The sequence below is a fragment of the Phoenix dactylifera genome, unplaced genomic scaffold (genome assembly GCF_009389715.1).
Source record: "Phoenix dactylifera cultivar Barhee BC4 unplaced genomic scaffold, palm_55x_up_171113_PBpolish2nd_filt_p 000334F, whole genome shotgun sequence".
Lineage (NCBI taxonomy): Eukaryota > Viridiplantae > Streptophyta > Magnoliopsida > Arecales > Arecaceae > Phoenix > Phoenix dactylifera.
The window spans coordinates 399,111-418,277 of NW_024067797.1; the positions used below are offsets into that span (position 1 = coordinate 399,111).

The 19,167-nt window shown below is 36.9% G+C and overlaps 2 protein-coding genes across 4 annotated transcripts; one reads left to right on the plus strand and one right to left on the minus strand.

The window, feature by feature from the left end:
* Nucleotides 1–3,147: 3,147 nt before the first annotated feature.
* On the minus strand, nucleotides 3,148–9,970 carry LOC103718459 (uncharacterized CRM domain-containing protein At3g25440, chloroplastic). Of its 3 annotated transcripts, none has more exons than XM_008807296.4 (4): nucleotides 9,698–9,970; nucleotides 5,039–5,385; nucleotides 4,323–4,724; nucleotides 3,148–3,709 (listed from the first exon to the last, which is right to left on the minus strand). In XM_008807296.4, exons 2-4 carry the CDS (start codon nucleotides 5,363–5,365, stop codon nucleotides 3,557–3,559), a joined length of 882 nt encoding a protein of 293 aa, XP_008805518.1. In that variant the 5' UTR covers nucleotides 5,366–5,385; nucleotides 9,698–9,970; the 3' UTR covers nucleotides 3,148–3,556. The 3 variants fall into 3 exon arrangements, with proteins under 3 accessions (XP_008805518.1, XP_008805516.1, XP_008805514.1); XM_008807294.4 differs by having other exon boundaries at nucleotides 5,039–5,486; nucleotides 9,698–9,963; XM_008807292.4 differs by having other exon boundaries at nucleotides 5,039–5,528; nucleotides 9,698–9,962.
* Nucleotides 9,971–14,965: 4,995 nt separating this feature from the next.
* Nucleotides 14,966–18,108, plus strand: LOC120105656. The gene is made up of 2 exons (XM_039118327.1): nucleotides 14,966–15,149; nucleotides 16,593–18,108. Exon 2 carries the CDS (start codon nucleotides 16,608–16,610, stop codon nucleotides 17,727–17,729), a length of 1,122 nt encoding a protein of 373 aa, XP_038974255.1. The 5' UTR covers nucleotides 14,966–15,149; nucleotides 16,593–16,607; the 3' UTR covers nucleotides 17,730–18,108.
* Nucleotides 18,109–19,167: the final 1,059 nt, after the last annotated feature.

Below are 19,167 nucleotides of genomic sequence, written 5' to 3' on the forward strand. Positions count from 1 at the left end.
GAATAGGAATGAATTGAAATGGCTATATTCTCCGATATATTTTGTTCGCGACCGAAATTGGAATCGGAATTGAAATAAGATTTAAATATCAGGAGGGAGTAGGAATTGAATTTTAGAAAATTTGAATATTTTTATTTTTTTTTAGAATCGGAGGAATGAGACTCCCCCAACTAAATAGTTGGAATGGGAGTTATTTCTATTCTCGTTCCATAGTCCAACTCCTTTCAACCAAACATATCTTTAATGTTTACTTTTTATTTATTTATTTATTTTTAAATGAGGGGACAGGATGTTCTTCTTCGCTGATCCAGCAAAACCATCTCCCACAAATCCAGCACTGGGGTCATCCACCTGCTTTCCGGTCAAAGTGGAATGGAAGATGTCTCCTTTAAATAATGTGTTGCCAACCATTAAGATCCCTTTTCGAGCCATGAAAGGTCCAATCACACTCTCTCATGTAGTCATGTGACATCCTCTAATATAGGGGTCCAAGTTTCTTCCCCTTCAAAGCCTCTAGCTCAACGCAAGGGACCAAAAGCCACCAAGCAATGACCGTCCTTAAACGAAAGGTTGTTTGAATATACTCCTAATATCAGTTCTGACTTCGTAATCTAACCACTACCTTCTAATATTTATGACAAAAATTTCACCTAAACTATTTTATAGGAGGATATATGCAATAAAAGTACTGGTGATTAAAGTAGAAATTAGAATGATTGTTTGCATAATGAAAGAGCAGCAGTGATCAGTATGTCCACACAAAGCTCTAGATTTGTCCGTTGGTTTTGCATAAATTTTTAGATTTTTTATTTTTTGGTACAATGGTTGTTCATGCTGATCTTGTATGAGTACAGCTAGCAAAGTCATAAAAAAAAAATTGGGGCGAAGAGAGGAGGAACAGACACATGACTCTCCTAAAGACCCTTCCGAGTGTTGAGCAGTAAAGAAAGCAACTCAGTCAGCAACCCTATTCGACTTTTGGTAGATATGAGCGGCCTGAAAGGAGCTATAATCTCTCACCAGCCTGCATATGTCACAATACAATGGCTGTCCGTCTCCATTCCTATACTCGTCTTGAATCCACTTGATCGCAATGGTAAAGTCTTCTTCCAGATAAACTTTGCGGTTTGCTTATATGCAAGAGTTTCTTAAGGGCCAATATGGGAGAAATAATAAACAAAATTGAAGGGGACCAGAGAGAGATTGCAAACTATTATATATCATTCAATTATCCAAGCTGATGTTACCAATGACTCTGCAGCAAATGGTGCCCCGAGAAACCGACAGGATGCATATTTTGAGACAAATAGTAAGGTAATATGTGGCACTAAGTACTAAAAGCAGAGGTGAGTGGGAGAAAAAAAAATGAGTCATACTAATTTGAAGAATATAATTGGCATGTAGAGACTTATTTCTTTCACATTGTCACAAACAACATAACCTCACCCATGGTCCTCCTATAGATGATTTTGAAACTTGGCTGCTCACAAAGTCTCAAACCAGTGTGGCAACACTGCAAACCAATAGCATCATGACAAGTGGAATAGAGAGGGGAGTGCTTGATGGTGGGAATATGATGATACCTCTACCCTAACCAACATATTGAGGGTACTTTATTTCTTGCTGCTTGAGGATTGGGTATTGAAGAATAACTTACCCTCTCATTGCTGTCTTTGTCATGGGCCACACTTCAAACACCATGAGTACCAGATGTTCAGGAATCTTCCTTTGGCACTGGTTCTCTAGTGAATAAAGAATTCAGTATCTGTACGCTGAGGGACTTTCAAATCCATAACACTTGTAAAAAGCCTCAGGATAGCCCAAATGATAACATCTTGTAGCATACAACAATAATCTATCAGTCCCATTACATATATAGCATTGGCAGTTAAACTATGTTGTCAACATAAAATTTCATTGTGACAGAACCAAAAGATACCAGAAAGCACTGCAACTCCCTCAGTATCAGTACCCTTCAGATTTGTAAAGTTGAATGAGTTATTGGACCTTACTCTCTATGGTTTTTCTCTTCTCTTCAAGAAGACTTTTATAACTATTTGGCAGTATCTAGCACATTTACCCCATGCGTGGGACCAAAGATGTTGATGATGCTTTGTACTGGAGGCAAGTGTCCATCCCTCCTGACCAGGACATAATGTGCAACTTTCTGCCAATGGAACACCACACAGATGGGGGATTTTAAGATGTCTGGTTTGGTGGATACTGGAAGAGAGCAACAAAGACAAGTTTAAAGGTACCAAACAACTATGAGAAACCCATACACTAAAGAAAGATGCACCTTTTGGGCACTTCTTGATGCTTTTGTAAACCATAGGCCAATGGAACTACAACAAGTGCAAGTGGAGGGAGTGCTCATCTCACCACCAACTTGTTATGTTCTTGCTCTGTCTTTTCTCCTTTTGGAAGTGCAACTTTTGGCATGTAACCATAGCAAGTGAATGTGGCATTTCTTTTTCTCTTTCCTCCTGAAAAGGGAGCACAGAACCCCAGTTTACTAAATAATTTTTTGCTATACATTGAGTTATTGGATTGTAAGTTGTAAGGCTTTCCATAAAGGCTAAATTAATTTCTTGCAGTTTATATGCGATATGGTTGCAGGTCTCTAGGGTTTCAAAGAAGCTCATGCATGGTGAGGTTGGCAATTCTACAAATCAGTGAGCGAGCCGGCCAAAAACCATAATAAAACATCAAGGCTGAATGCAGAGAGAATTGCTTCACTGCAAAGGATATGAAAGGACAACAGCTTCATGGTCATCTTCTTGGCGACCGAGGTACATTTGCAGGCAAAGCTTTAGCATTCTCCGACTCGAATCTACCAGAAATTGATCAGGCAAATGATATTTACCCCATGACATGCCTTCTTGGTGGGACCAAACCGCAACATCATTAAGTTGCAAGATCTCTTTACCAACCAAGGAACATGTGCATACGATTGACACCGTACTTAAAATTAAGAGAAAAAATGGTTTAAAATTTTCAATAGACAACAGCATACATAGAATCTTGGATAATTTATGAATTTTCTCTATTCACAATAGATTCTTGGAACCTATCACAATGATTCTAGGAAAACATCAGAGAAAAAGATGGGATAGAGAGGAATGCCAATACAGATGTAACAAGAAATTCTTGACAAAATAACAATATCATATTTATCTAACATTATCTACAACATTGTTGGAGTTTTAATTAATTTTTAGGTCTCCTAGAACACTGCAACAACTTATCAGGCCGTCAGTTCATATCAAATGAGGAAATTTATATCGGCTTGGACACAGACCAGGATTTTTCCTTTCTCTGTTGGTGGTAGTGGCGATCAGCAATCCTACTACGAGTGAAGTGCCTTCAGCTCACTCATCGAATTGGTGGGAACCTTCTATCAAGTGATCTGTTGGAATTCTTCATCGTACAAAAGTATATGTAAGAAGATAATGGGCTGTAGTCAATGCGGATTGCAGAAAAAGGTCCTTTGTGATCAAACATATAGAAGTCAATTAAGAAACAATTTCTACCAAAAAAGTAAAGAAAAACCCATTTAATTAGTATTCATGGAGTTGCCAGTAGTAGTCTGTTCATGCTTTTTATACAGGGCAACATGCTTCTGGTACTCCTCTAGCTCTTTTTCCAGCTTCTCGATATACTGGCTGGTGTGTTCAAGAGATTGCTCAAATCTATATTTCTCCAGGGCCTGCAAACATTTACAACGGGTCAGTCAGAGAAACTGAGGAGAGGAAAAAAATATATCTTTAGCTGATGGAAACAGTAACAGTTCTCACTAATTCATAAATCATAAGGTTCTAAAATTTTCATTAACACTGTTAAGAATGTAGCTCAGGAGCAAAAATGCACAGATGAACATTAGGAATACATGGTGCCAAAGCAGCGAATGCCTTGGTGATTTGGTGGTTCCTGGGAGGTTAAGAATCTCTTTGGCATGTACATAAGCAAAGTTCAACAATGACATGTTTAAGGGGTGACCTATGTAAGTGGAATTGCAATTCCCAACTTGGTCAGCAGGAGCATGTGGCATGAGCCTTGTACCAGAGTAACAACATTTGGATAAGAGAACTAAGGTTTCTAGAGGTATTGTATGTCCATTGGATTAATCATGCTGAACAAGATCGGCCATGATGGTGCAAAAGGATATTTAAGGGTGGCATAGTGCACAAGGCTCCCACCATTGAGGGCTCCAGGGAGGGTCAGATGTACTCCCACCACTGTGTGAATGGACATTAACAATATGCAAATGAATTGCACTGAAATGGATATATCACATAAGATAACATGGTTAAAATTGTTACCTTCTGCTTAGAAAGTGTGTCAGGAGGTGACATAACTTCTGGTCGCACATAGTTCTTCCCACGATAAAATATTATAATGTTATTAGGTTTTATATCAATCACGGCGCCTTTGCTGAGTCTTGCCAGCTCCTCAGCATATTCATGAACCTGGCCAGGTCTACAAGGCTTGCATACTACTTTGACGGTTTCATGTTTCTTCCAGTGGAGATGCATGTTGAGAACCACACCACCAAATACTCCCCGTCTCCCAACAGGGACATAATTTTTCTTCTTTTCACCAGTACGTTTGAGGTAGAACCGCTCTTCTTCAGTAAGGATTTCAGGATCATGTTCGGGTCCTGGAGCTTTTGGAATCTCATATTTCCTCAGTTTCTCAATCAGCCATTCTTCTTTCCTTTTAGCCTGAACTACAAACATATGCCAGTCAGGAAGGGTTTAAAACATAAACTATACATCAAGAATAAAGGAAATATAAATATCTTCATCAAATTATATTTACAGTGCAGCCGAATTTTAAATAGCACACTCTAAGGAGATATTGAACCCAAAACTACTTTCACAAGCTTGCAGCTGATGAAGGGATCTGGAGAAGATAAATGTTTCTAAATTTTATCTTTTTGAAAGTAATAAATGACTGTGATGAAAATTCACTGATCTTAAAAAACAATTTTTAAGAAATGGATAAAATGAGAGAGAAAACTAATCATGTATCCAACCTTTTCAAGCTTGTATCTAATCCTGACTTCAGGATTGGGAGATTTCAACTTCTTTTTTGCCTTCAAGCGGTACCACTTGAGCTCATTTAGTTTGGCTTTCCTGGACATTTTCTGCCGCTTAGGCATTTTCATTCCCTTTGTCTGAGCTTGTGATTTGGCACTTGGGTCTTTAAGAGAAAACCTAGCCACATCATCTTCTGTATCCAATGTCACTAACGCGTTGCTTCTAAATCTAACAGGTTGCCACCTTTGCAGGCCAAATAATTTATTTGTAACTGATCTTTGAACTGCCAAAGAAGACATTCCAATGGGCATTGAAAATGACATAGTCTTGTATTCTCTCTGATCTGGACATGAACACAGAGAAAAATGAGAAACCAATGTGAGCCTTGGTACAAATAACATTGGCATCAAGCAACATCCATTACTGAAGCCCGTCCAAGAAGTCCTGCAAGCAAAAGTTGCTAGTAATTTGCACATGCCCCCCCTCCTGAAGAATCAGAAAGTAACTTAATTGAATCATTATCATGAAAACCATAATAATTGAGATGTTTGAAGGTTTTAGAGTGGAAAATACAGTTGATTGACAATATTAGAGCAGCTACAAAGTTGGAGATACTCATGAATATAATCTATGCAGGTATATAGTCCCCTGTGCCATCCAACACTTTTGCTTCTAGGATATTATATAATAAAAGCATAAAGAATTTGATAAATTAACCTTATATATCAGGAACGCCAATTCAAAACAATAAGAAAACTAATTCCTAGCATCAAGAAAGTATATAAAGCAGAAATTATTGCGGCAAATAGTCACCAAAATGGTTGTGCAATTTGGACCAGCCAAAGCACAGGTTCAACCACTCTAAAAGCTATCTTTCAAGTAAATCTTACGGGTAAGTTCAGAAATTATATGCCATGGCAGAATTCATTTGCTAGGTATATTTAGTTACACAAATAACCACACTTGATCTATGTCATGGTTTATGCCCACCAAGCAGTTGACATGTAAGAAAGCTGAATGGCTACCATCAACTCTAACTGGCTAGGCACAAGGTATTGAGTTCATCGCTAGATCCAAGGCAAACTTGGCATGCATTACAGCCAAAAAAAAGGTTAATCAGCCACAAATCAATAAAATTATTATGCCAGCGATGCTCCAAAAGCACATCTTTCAACAAAAAATGAATGGATAGCTTCTACAAAAGATATTCAGCAACCATTCAACAAAAGTTTACAGACTAAAATTTCTAAATGATTTAAGGATAAAAAAAGATTAAGAATGATCTGCAAAGAATCTGATAGCTTTACATGAGTGGTCAAGTACAAAGAGAAAATAAAGAAGAGAAACAAACTTGGACCAACAAAAGCTTCACAGGTCTAAAGGATTTAGATAAAGTAATAAGAACACGTGAAATCCACTGCACTTTCTTCTTTTATTGGAGATAATTGGTAGATATTGAATAATAGGTAAGAGAGAGGACTAAATCTTGCACCCATAAAACATGAGACAAGATACTACCACCTTCTATCACATTGAAAGGACCACCGACAAAGATGGAGGCACGATTCAAGAGGCCTAGCATCTCTTTTGACCACCTTTCACAACAGAAGGATCCTTTATGAGCTCCTTGGACTTTTTAGAGACAATACAAAGAACCTTGCCTTTGGTCTGCTTCTACATGTGGTCTATCAAGTTGGTCATAAATCATGAGGAAGATGATGCCGCTGCAATCCCTCACCAATAATCCAATTGTAAAATGTCTTATGATTCTTTATCATACAAAATATGGACAAGAAGTTCCTAAAAAAGGGAATCTACCAGAGATTTGAAACAAAGAAAATGAGAAAAGTCAATACCACCTTCTTCTCAGGGATGTCAACTTATCATGTACCTTATGAGAGGTGCTTGCCAGCTACTGAGAAAGCCTAATTAATAATAAAGATAAAACATTTATTTAGTCACCATCCCCAATCAGAGCATCCCTAAAGAACAATTGTACTTCTTTCGAGATGGGAAGAAGACCCTAACTTTTGATTCACCACAAACAGCCAGCCTAACAGACCTAGAAACTGCAAGGTGGATGAGACAGTTTGATTTATCAGAGATTTATGCTAGGTTTCAAGTTTCTGAATGAGTGAGAATTAAATTGTGCTGAGGGATGATTGAAGCAGCCTCATCATGGCTAGATTCACATAGATGTTAGTTAAAAAATGAATCTTAATACTTCAAACTTCAAAGTGACCCAAAACCAAGTTATAGATGCTAGCAGACATTGGAAATATATGAACTGAAAGATAATAACATCTTCATGTTATCAACTTTAAGAGAGTGGATTTAATTTATCTTCAAATACTATCCCATTCTTTTCAGATCTCCAAAAACACAATGCAAGGAGTCAAGTGCCTAGCACCTTGGCACTTAGAAAAACCACTAAAAATCAGTGCCCTTTCACTCCATAGGAATTCATCTTCGTTAACTCAAGAAAGTGTAATCAGGTTTGCTAAACAACCTCATATTTGCAAAACAAGTGGCTGCTTATCTCATCATCTTTCCAACAGAAATTACACATTTGGATTGAAAGCCCTAATAAATTTAAGAATACATGCTGCAGAATTGATACATCTTAGAATTTTCTCTAGTGTCATCACATAACAAATAATTTCCACCCTAGCAGGAGCCTGACCAAAGGAAACAAAAGCAGCCAGACTTCAAGACATACCATACTCTATAATCTTTGAAGGACAACTTGGTCTAAAGACTAGATAATTGTGGTCCAGACATACTACATATGCATCGTCCATAGCAATCAAAATGTAATATTATTAAGCAAATTGAGAATAGAATTAAAATCTATATCTTTCAATTTTTTTATCAAAATTTAATACTATTATGCAAACTGAGAATAGAATTAAAATCCACAGCTTTCAATTTTTTACATGACACCCCTAACCTCTATGTTACAAACAACAGGTCCATGTTCCTTTCCATTATAATTACCTATAAGCACTCCCTAAAGCACAGTAATCTCTAAAGCTTAGGAAAAGAGTCTAAAACATGGTATTGCCAACCCAAAGATAAATCCACGACCAAAGTCAATTCCTTCCTCAACTCATTTGGACATCCTTTTTTACTCCCGACATTCAAAATATGGTTAAAAGGAATAAAATCATTTAACTCTATTACACATGGATTAATGTATCCTATGGTACCAGTCATACTGGATTTTGTGTACATACCAGGTAAGTAGGAGAATGGTGCATGGGTACATATCTTCACATCATGCGTTCCAGTCCCTCCTACTAAAAACCTCCTTGAACCTTCTTAAAATCAATTGGCATCAAGAATGCATCTTAAATAAGGCATGGATTGAATTAAACCTTTAAGGAGAGTAATGACATGAGGATAGCCCACATTAGCGTCCATGGTCTGCCGTACCGGTCCGTACCGGCCGGTACGGGCCGGTACGTACCGGTCCGGCCTGGGACCGGTACCGGATCAGCGTGGAATCCGGTACCGGTAGTTTATTGTTAAAGAACCGGTAAGCCACCGGTTCGGACCGGTATGCCACCGGTACGGACCGGTATGGGACCGATTTCGTACCGGTTCGGGCCACCACCGGTACGCCGACCGGTACCGGTATGGCGGACCTTGTTAGCGTCAGTTTTACATATGCTTCTTCCTTGAAGGTAATTTCTCGATCACCAAACTTTTCTCAATATCTTCTCATAGTTTCTATACAGATTCTTTTAGCCCTTCATTTTTCTTTACCAACCATCCCAATGAAACCCTATTCGCTCTCTCACTAAGGTATCCTTCAGTTTTTGTTAGAAATGATCGTAATACTTAAATAAAGTATAAAAATCTTTACAATTTACACATAAAAGACATGAAATTCCATTCTTTTCCTACATTTACCACTTGAAAATTTTGTATTTTCCTCTCCGATGTTTCTATCTTATGTTCTAGACCCCTCCTAGATGCCTGATATATACTGTGTGATATAACACTAGCCTTATTGTTCTCTTAAAAGAAATAAGAGAATGCTCATAAGCATGGGATAATCACTCAAACTCTGGAGTCATGCATCCACTTCATCCATCTTGCTCTGTTCTATAAGAGCTCTGTCTATCTATTTGTCATTCCATCCATAAAACCTCATACACATAAATTACAATAAAGAAAACCTTACTAGGAGGCTACTCATAGATGATTTATTTAGTAAATTAGGTGATGATTGCAACCCGCTCTTCCAACAAAATCACTCAAATGAGCAAGAAAAAACATTAAAATTGAGCTTGCCCATAAATAACGCAGTCCAATTCTGCCATGTCCAACTGAACATGGATGAGGCTGTATGATGCAAAACAAAATTGACAAACCTAAATGAGGCTGATTCAATATACACAACTTTTTCTTCCAAATAAGAATTGTATTTAGAATGGAGGGTGGGGGGGAGGGCAGAAGGACCACAAGTAAACCTCAAAGAGTTTGATTAGGCATCAAAAATCTCAATTTTGATGGCCAACATTCTTAAAAAAAACAAATAAAAAAAATCTACAATGGAATTTAACTGCACCCTCAGGAAATCTAACATTAATAACTAAGTATTGTTAAAGAAACCCTAGATAGGATTCCAGGAAAGGGAAAAGAACTACCTTGGGGGACAGGAAAGAGAGGATTCTAAACACCGATAAGAAGAAATCGCTCCACAGATCGACCTAATCTTCTTACTCGAGAGAAAACGAGAAAAAGCGGCCATGGATGGAGAGAGCACCGCCGGCTCAGGCCCGACTTCGACTCGGCCGCGACGGCGACCGGTGAAGGAGGCGGCGCGGTCGATGTGGTGAGGTTTCGGGGCAGTCACTAGGGTCTTGGACGGGTACAGTAACGGTTCCGGTTGGGCTCACTCCGTTGCTGTGTTCGCCGTCGGATCTCAATGTAACGGATCTCTTTTTGTAACAGATTCACCATTGGATCTTGTTGGTTTGCGATTTTTGATGCATTACTGGGAGCAAATTGGAAGTAACTGATAACCCCATATCATAATGCTAGGGAAACAATTTAACTCGCAGAGATAGGTAAAACATATCAATAGATTTATTCTTCCTGAAAAATACCATTAGTTTTGTTATTAAAAGTGCTAAGTGATATTTTAGTTGCAAACAGTATTAGATTGGTTGATATTACAATTTCGATGGTAGACTTCGTGCTACATGGAACATTATGTTATTTGCAAAAAAAAAAAAATTGAAAGCTTCTCCGATCATCCTTGAGAGAGACATCTGGACAGATGTTAGGTGGCTATCAGGCTAACTTTCTTTAGATATCAATACCCATTCTCTAACATAGAGTTGCTTGAGAATAGAGCAACTCTATAATTTTTTTGAGTAACATATATTTATAAAGAGGTTAACAGTGCTGCAGACTGAATGACGACATATGTAGCTGATCATACTAGATCTATTTTGTAGACGATTGTGATAGATATTCTTTTTGAACTTTTAGATATTTTATTTTCTGATTCTCACGAATGTATTTATTTTAGATTGGTATGATAATTCAGTTTACTAAAAACTTAAAAGAAAAGAAAAGTAAAGAAAAGAAAAAATTATAACCACAATATGTACTAGATTTGTTGCAGTGAAATATTTGAGCTTTCTAGTTGATATAAACCATGCATGCATCTGCTGCTTTACTAATTGTTTGTAAAAAATTTTACATCTCCTTGTATTTGGTAGGAGATATAGAATTCATGAATAATATTTTTGAGTTAAAAATTCACATTGTTGATTATGATTAGTAGCATCTAAAATGGCTAGAATTTAAAATTTATTTTTCTAATCAAAGTTTAGATCTTAAAGCTGCACTGATGAGTATATAAAATCAAACTTTGGACAACAATATCTGAAACAATATCCTAGAATATTAATAGCATCTCACTTGGAACAGAAGTCAAAAATCTTGATTCGCATCCCTTTCCATCTGAGAGAGATCCAAAGTCCCTAGTAGTATTATCCCATCATATTTGTTAAAAAAATAATAATTGTTAGGGGGTGTAAAGGGGGGCCATAAACCTTTTTCTTTCGTGAGGCGCCTTTTGGACAAAGCCGTGAGGGGTATCTCCCATCCTGAAAAGGTGGAGGGACTCTCCAAAGCGGACAATATCTCGTGACGGGACGCAACCTCTTTCTCTGCTCTAACAGATAGGATGCCCCGGGTGCGTGGACCTCCCCCCGCACAATTCTTCCCACTCGGAGGGGTAGTGTTAGGGGTGTAAAGGGGGGCCACAAACCTTTAGTCTCATACTGCTTGAGTAGTGAAAAGGGTTGTGCTTATAAAGGGTCTCCATTCCTTTTTTCCTTGCAAGGTGCCTTTTCGACAAAGCCGTGAGGGATATCTCCCATCCTGGAAAGATGGGGGGACTCTCTAAAGCGGACAATACCTCGTGACGGGACGCAACCCATTTTTCTGCTCTAACGATAATATCTTATATTTATATATTATATATTTTTAAAATTTGGTATAAGTTAATGTAGAGATGCACAACTTTTGTTATTGTGAAAACTGGATTCCTAGCCTGCTGGTACCAACCCTCAATCAGCTATGCCATTGGCATGTTTACTGGAAATATTATTTATTGGATTTGGATGCTAAAACAATCCATTTTAAGATAACACGAATTTTTTGCAAGCAAGAAGGATTTTGTAAAATAATTAACAATTATATTTTTCTTTAAATACAAATAATGCTACAAATATGCGCATTCTAGCCATTATTTCAGTCTGTCTACCCATATAAGGATGGCGACGATGGAAGCAAAACTATCAGAAAACTAAAATATAAATACAAACAGTAATTTTTGAAATCCATTCCAAAGTTCTTTGTTGCAAAATTGAAAGCAGAATTCGGAAGAAAAAAAAAAAAAAGTAGAATCCAAATCAAATTTGATATGAAAATCAGAATAATCCAAATCGAATTAGCTCATCATGTTTGCCATACAGATCCTAATTTTTGATGTGATTGCTATGACTGCCTTGCACGAATTGGATGTAAATGGCTTGGCTCTCAACATTTAACAACCAATCGATGGACCCAACTCTTTCTACTGGGGACCCCAAGAATTTTATTTTTATCAAATTGACCCAACGATGCAAACAAGTTTTTTTTTTTTTTTTTTGGTACATCGGCGACACACATATAACAGGTGTGCATGCAATCTATAAAGTCAGAAAAAAGAAGAAAATATATAGGAGATGCAAACAAGTTTTAACTAATAGATTATGAAAAAAAAAAAAGTAGAATCCAAATCAAATTTAATATGAAAAATCAGAATAATCCAAATCCAATTAGCTCATCATGTTTGCCATAGAGATCCTAATTTTTGATGTGATTTGCTACTACCACCTTGCACGAATTGGATGTAAATAGCTTGGCTCTCGACATTTAACAACCACTCAATGGACCCAACTCTTTCCGCTGGGGACCCCAAAGTTTTTATTTTTATCAAATTGACCCAACGACGCAAACAAGTTTTAACTAATGGATTTGGTCTACGCTCTGCATTGAAGTCAAAATGGACCGATTTAAATAAATCCAGGGAGCAGCAGCTAGCGGCGTGGTGTCGGCATTTCCCGAATACGAAGGGCCGTCCAGATCTGAGTCGAGGGTCGGGATCTCATCTTCGACAAGAAGTGCGCCTCTCGTTCCGGGCACGACTTTTGGCATCTCGCGACCGTTTCGGTTGTTCCGCCGGCAGGTTTTGTTTCGACCCTGCTCTTGAAAGAAATATCATTGATGCCACCAGGAGGAGCAACCTTGAGATCAGTGGAACTTGAATTAGAGGAGAAACTATAAATTTCAAAGGCAACTTGCACCTAGAATTCATGATTGGAGCTATAACCATTTCCAAAAACTTTCATCATGTAACAAATATATATAATTTTTTTTTTAGAAGGTTGAAGGTGTGACTCATGTCTCATAGCATTTCTATATATTATTTTGAAGCAAGAGCAACTAATTCTATGAAGAATATAGGTGGGTGTAGTAGAGTTGTTGGTCCTAGATTAATTATGTTTAAGATATCAAGAATTATATAAAAAGAATATTTGTGCTACTATCAAAAAAGAAAAAAATCATCTTTTGTTCTTTCTATGCTAAGGAAGAATAATAAAAATGTTAAAATAATGATATTTAATTGATTACTTATACCTTGAATGTTATAACATATTAATCACTATTAAACGATGGAGAACTAGACATTTTATTTTCAAATAAAGTTTCTAGCCACCATCGGCTACCAAAGCAAAGGATATTTTAGGGCTTTTAATTATATATAATTACGTAGTTTGTATGAGTTATTATACAAATTTTAGGCATATTGTGAACTTATAGAGATAGACCGTGAATAAAAATTCTAGTCCAAAAATGGTCAAATGGAGTGTCTGAACATGGCTATGGTCTACGTAATTATATATAATTAAAATCCCTAAAATATCCTTTGCTTTGGTAACTGATGGTGGCTAGAAACTTTATTTGAAAATAAAATGTTTGTATGAGTTAATATACAAATTCTAGGCATATTGTGAACTTATAGAGATAGATCGTGAATAAAAATTCTAGTCCAAAAATGGTCAAATGGAGTGTCTGAACATGGCTATGGTCTATGCCTTCAATTAGAAATTGAGAGCAGGAGATTGTAAGATTTGTGTTTATTATCATACAAAAATAAAGCATAAAAGGGGAAGTGATGTATGATGCCCAAACTTTTATTAATTATAGTGGTTACGTACAAAAGAAGCAATGAAAAGAGGGTATAATATAGTGGAATCAATTCACATGTATGAATAATGGAGCAAGGAAGCTCATAAGTTATTCATGACTCTTCTTTACCTTCTCGCAGCATAAATATCTACATAGATAGAAAGAATTATGGAGGACCGTGTTTGCCGATGATTTTTTTGCCAAAAAGTTTTTTAGCATTTCGTTCCAACCAAATATGCACATCTCAAAGCTTATTTTGTATTTTAGGAAGGGCAAAATTGTAGTAAACAACCATAGAGTTGCGGCTATGAAGACATGCATAGGTGGAAAAAAAACAAGTCATCTAGAAAACAAATATATATATATATATATATATATATATATATATATATATATATATATATATATATATATATAGTGGCATAACAACCACACCGAAGGAAATCCATACTCTTTCTACAAACAGAACAAAAACAACCATAGAGTTGCGACTATGAAGGCATGCATAAGTGGAAAAAAAACAAATCATCTAGAAAACACAATATATATATATATATATATATATATATATATATATATAGTGGCATAACAACCACACCAAAGAAAATCGATACTCTTTCGACAAACATAACAAAATGGTGGAGAACCCACATATCGGTCTCATGTTGCCCACCAATCATAGAGCAGATGGTCATAGAGGCAAGAGCCAAAACACTTTGACCGTCCATTTTTATATAGGATTATATATATATAACCTTTTTTTTTTGGCACGATAAAAATATGAAACTTTGAACAATTTCTTCTCAGAAAAAAGCTTTGATTATTTTCAATGACATAGTCTTAGCTGACTATTGACCATTTTATCATATCAAACTAATCTAAAAGCAATCGTCAAACAAAATATGCAATGGTCTCGATTGACAAGTCGACACAATCACAACCATTTGGTTTTATTAGCAAACAATAACTCCAAGGTTCCAATTAAAATCTGAATGGCGTAGATCTGTAATTTGCTTATGAACCAAGGGCGGAATAGGTGGCAGCTGGTATCAAACAAAGGGAGAAAGTTCAAACTTGAAATTTTGGTTGGTGACACCACCCAATCCGAAAGGCATTGGCTGAATTGTTTAGAGCGTGATTGACTTGAACTCCGGGCCTCGTAATTGGAATATGGCGCCTTTGGTCTTATAAATCATATTTTGTTAGAAGATGAAGTGAGGAACACCAAAGCAGACATGCCATTGTTTTTATCTGGGGACAGAACAATGGTCTTCAAAGGGTGAGGGGACTTTCAGCAGAAGGGTTTCAAGAGAAACCAAGAGGATTTTGATGAATCTGGTCAATTGAGTAAGTATATCAAATGCTCCTGAACTTGATGTATAAGAGTGGTGGTTATTTTATACTTTTCTGCAACTGTTTTACCTCTTCTTTTTAATTTATGCCTCTAGTCTGTATGCAAATCATCAGATGATTTGGTTCGAATTCTTATCTGAGATGTATAAGATATGGTGATTCAGACAAGGCCTACAAGGGTTTCAATTGCTTTTTGGGCAGATATGAATCATATATAGTATGTGATTAGTAACCTTCAATCTTGCCCCTCTTTTGTTCTCTTTCAATTGTTGTTCAGAAAATTCAGAACAAGTTGATATTTTGATAATTTTCCCTTTTTTTTCTTTTGGCATCTGCTCCCTCTCTCTCTCTCTCTCTCTCTCTCTCACACACACACACACACACACACACACACACGATTATATGGTTCTCATATGCAAAAGTTCATTTTAGATTTGAAATAACTAGAGTATGTCCATATACTAGATCCAAAAATTTTATATTCAACTTTTTTTTTGATGAAGTATATTCAACTGTTAATGTCTGTTTCAATAACCAATGCCTTTGTAACATGATGATCGATTTTTAGAGTATTGCTTATGTTGGCATAATTTTAGGGATTACATAACAACATGTATCAGCCCATATTATGTTTATTTATTAGTGTGATCCTATATCGGTCAGTATTATTTTTCTTTGTTATCATAATCTTATTAGAGCGATTTTAGAGATTACAAAACAACTTGCAAGTATTATTTTTCTTTATTAATATGATCTTATATTAGCCTATATTATTTTTTCTGTATGGAGTCTGTACATGAGTATATATAATCCATGAGATGTACCGAATATGACAGAACGGAGAAATAAAATCACTTGTCTCTTTCTTTTTCTCTTATTTTTTTCTTCTTCTACAAATATTTTAACAGCTTCTTAGCAAAAAAAGGTCATCAAAAAATTGAAAAGAATTAATGAACTCTTGTATCCCTGATGTATTTACTGAATGATGGAAATGCTATGATAAAAAAAGAAAGAGGAGTTAGCATCCTCCCACACGGCCAAACGCCTGTGTTGAGATATGTGAAGTCTCACAACCACCAATTTGTGGTTTTGAACAATTTATGCCTGATATATGTACTTTAAAGTCTCCTTAAGCTACAAGGTGTTAAATTTTAGATATAAGCACACGTTTCTGTTGTTTCCACAACACCATCAACTCAAAACATGGGCAGAAATTAGAGTCCTCACTCATCCAACATGCCACAAAAAAACTGAGCAAAATTGCTGCTACTTTTATTTTTATAGTTTCACTTGTGTTCCAATCAGTGGCCCAGACTGTGATTCGACGATTGATCAGATGAATCACTTCTTACCCTGCTGAAGAGATGCTGTTCATTTAGCTACTAAAACATCTGCAGAATGATGGAAGTTTCATGAGCTGTTCTTCTCTGCATGCAGATTGGTGGATAGAAAATGGGTTGTGCTTCTTCCAAGATACTAACCAGGTCGGGAAGCTTCCAACAGGAGGTGAAGCAAAGCAAACAGAGGAAAACTAATGGGTTAGAGGAATTGCTCGTCTCAAAGGATGGAGGAGACAAATTTCTTGCTCTTCTCTGCACTGCAAACACAGTGGCTAGGAGGATCAAGTCATCATCACTGAGAGAGGCAACAATTGAGCCCGCAAATTCCAAAACCATGGACCTTGAAGAGTCTGATAATACTGCAAATCCAGAAAATGAGCTCACAAACATAGAAACGATTAATGCATGGGAGTTGTTGGCTGGCTTGGAAGAAGGTAAAGAAGAAGGAGAGCAGAAGCAGAGGGAGCATCACCATAATGTGGAAAGTTCTAACATTGATAAGGATGGAGATTACAAGTTCATTGTAGGCAATGACTCGATACCGTCAACAAGCTTCAGTTTGATCGAAGATAACAGCAATGGTGCGGTCACACAAACTAGAAGCATCCTCACAGTGGAGGACTATGATGCAATGGTGGCAGGAAATTACTCGTTGGAGGAAGGAAAGTACATGACTGAAACTTGTAGGAGCACAGATGTTCTACTTCCTACAGGTTCAGAGAGCTTGATAAGGGAATGTTCGACAAACTCTGTGATGATGGAGGACAATGGTGTTGAACAAGAGGAGAAGCATGAAGAATTGGAGGTGAAAAGCATTGGAACAGAAGCTGGTGTCCAGGAAAATGTAGATGTAAAACCTGACCAAATGAGTGAAAAGGGTGCCAAGAGAAAAGCAATGGCAAAGGAGCTCACAGCTCTCAAAGTTCCAGGTTTCGAATTCTCGAGGACTGGAAGTCTAAGAGAGTGGCTTAAACTAGGAGGCCAAGTGTTCTCCCCGGGTTCTTATGTCACACCAAAGTTTGGCAATTTTGTCTCACAAGATCCCGGATATGGAGAAACAGGGTGTGTCCATAATGTCTTTGATCCAGATTTGATAGAACAGTTTGAACAGGCCATGAAGCAACTAACAATGGAAGAGGAGTTCGTCCTTAAACAGATTATAGAGAGCTTGGAGGATGGCCATGAGGGAGACATTTCGAGGGTGGAAGTGTCTGAAGAACACATACAAGTATAAAATATAAGTTTAGATTGATGATCGGAGTGAATCACAGAAATATGAATGCCATAAATGTTGTAATATTTTTGTAATTAATACAGATCTTTCATCTCCAAAAAATTTTAGGATATTTAAGGTAAAGTTCTGCATCGATTTATACTTCATAAAATAGTTTGCAATTTCTTATGGATGAAGTATAATAAAATCAGTGATGCAACAGTTGATGCCAAAACAAAAATGTTGCCTCAACAAAGAAACCTATGTCCACAGGGCTCAAGAAGTGTAAGCAAAGCAAGTCTCAAATGCAACATCTGATTGACAAAAGGAAGAAAGCTGAAGTGGTGGGCTGGTTGTTTAATGTGCTCTAATACTGAATTGCCACCCTATATTGTGATGTTTAGATATGTTCATGTTCATCTTTTTCTGATCTGAAAAACTATAACCAAGTTCTAATGCTTGTTTTTCTTCCTCTTCTTATTCTTATTAGTAATTATTATTGTTATTTTATGAATTCTGCACATGAAACAATTTGAAAACAGAACAGATTTGGTGAATGAACCAGGAAGACTTATCCGCATATTCATGCATCTAAATTTGCAAATCTACACAAGATACGGAGTCCTGGGATGCAATCCTCTTGGTCCAATGTTGGATGAAACTAGCACTGACCAAATCATCAGAATTACAACAAGATTTCCTCATCCTGGGTTCAAATTATTACTGATGCAATGCAGCTGTCGAAACCAGAACTTTTTAATTTAAACATTCAGTTAGATATAAGAGCAAGATCAATAAAATAGAAGAAAAAGCTGAAATGCTAATCGTTGCTTCACAGAAAATCGAGTCGCTCGTGCTGAAGAGGGACTACAGGCTCTACTTTATAGCAGTGACACCTGTAAGAAAATGCTGTAAGTGCGTGCTAAACAAAAACATCTGGAAGAAAGCAATGGCAAAAATCCATGCATGGAAAATAGAACCATGTTGATCCAAAGAAAAAAAGAGAGGAAAGAACTGAGTGCTAACGTTTCAGGTTTCCTCAGTTGGTTCAGTGGATTCTTATTCTGTGTAGATACTTCCGTTCATATTGGGATAGAATTTAAGTCCTTGCTGAATGAGAAAATTGAGCCAGTGATCTTTCCATGTCATGTTCAATGTATGCCAAGATACACAACACTTTCTTAGGCCAGGTGCAATTTATAGTAGAGGTTGTGAAGGCATAAATAGAGAGGCAGCCACACTGAGTTCATCTGCATCTGAAAGGAGGACGAAATTATGAGGATGATCTTGGCAGCGGAGGCGGCACCATCAGTGGTTGATGGTTGTGCTGCAAAATATTCTGTTATTGAGGCTGAGAGTTCGATCCCAGAACGTCCTGATGCACCTCCTCTGTTTGGAGGCAACGAGGTAGGTCTTGATTTTTTTTAAAACAAATTTTAGAAATGAGGGAGGAACTTTC

Excerpts from the sequence above, each read along its gene's own strand:
- LOC103718459 (XM_008807292.4), bottom strand. The coding sequence starts at position 9,801 with ATGGCCGCTTTTTCTCGTTTTCTCTCGAGTAAGAAGATTAGGTCGATC. Across the intron at positions 4,725-5,038 it reads TTAGATACAAGCTTGAAAAG|GCTAAAAGGAAAGAAGAATG; the intron begins GTTGGATACATG and ends TTTGTAGTTCAG. Across the intron at positions 3,710-4,322 it reads ACACACTTTCTAAGCAGAAG|GCCCTGGAGAAATATAGATT; the intron begins GTAACAATTTTA and ends AAATGTTTGCAG.
- LOC120105656 (XM_039118327.1), top strand. The coding sequence starts at position 16,608 with ATGGGTTGTGCTTCTTCCAAGATACTAACCAGGTCGGGAAGCTTCCAA.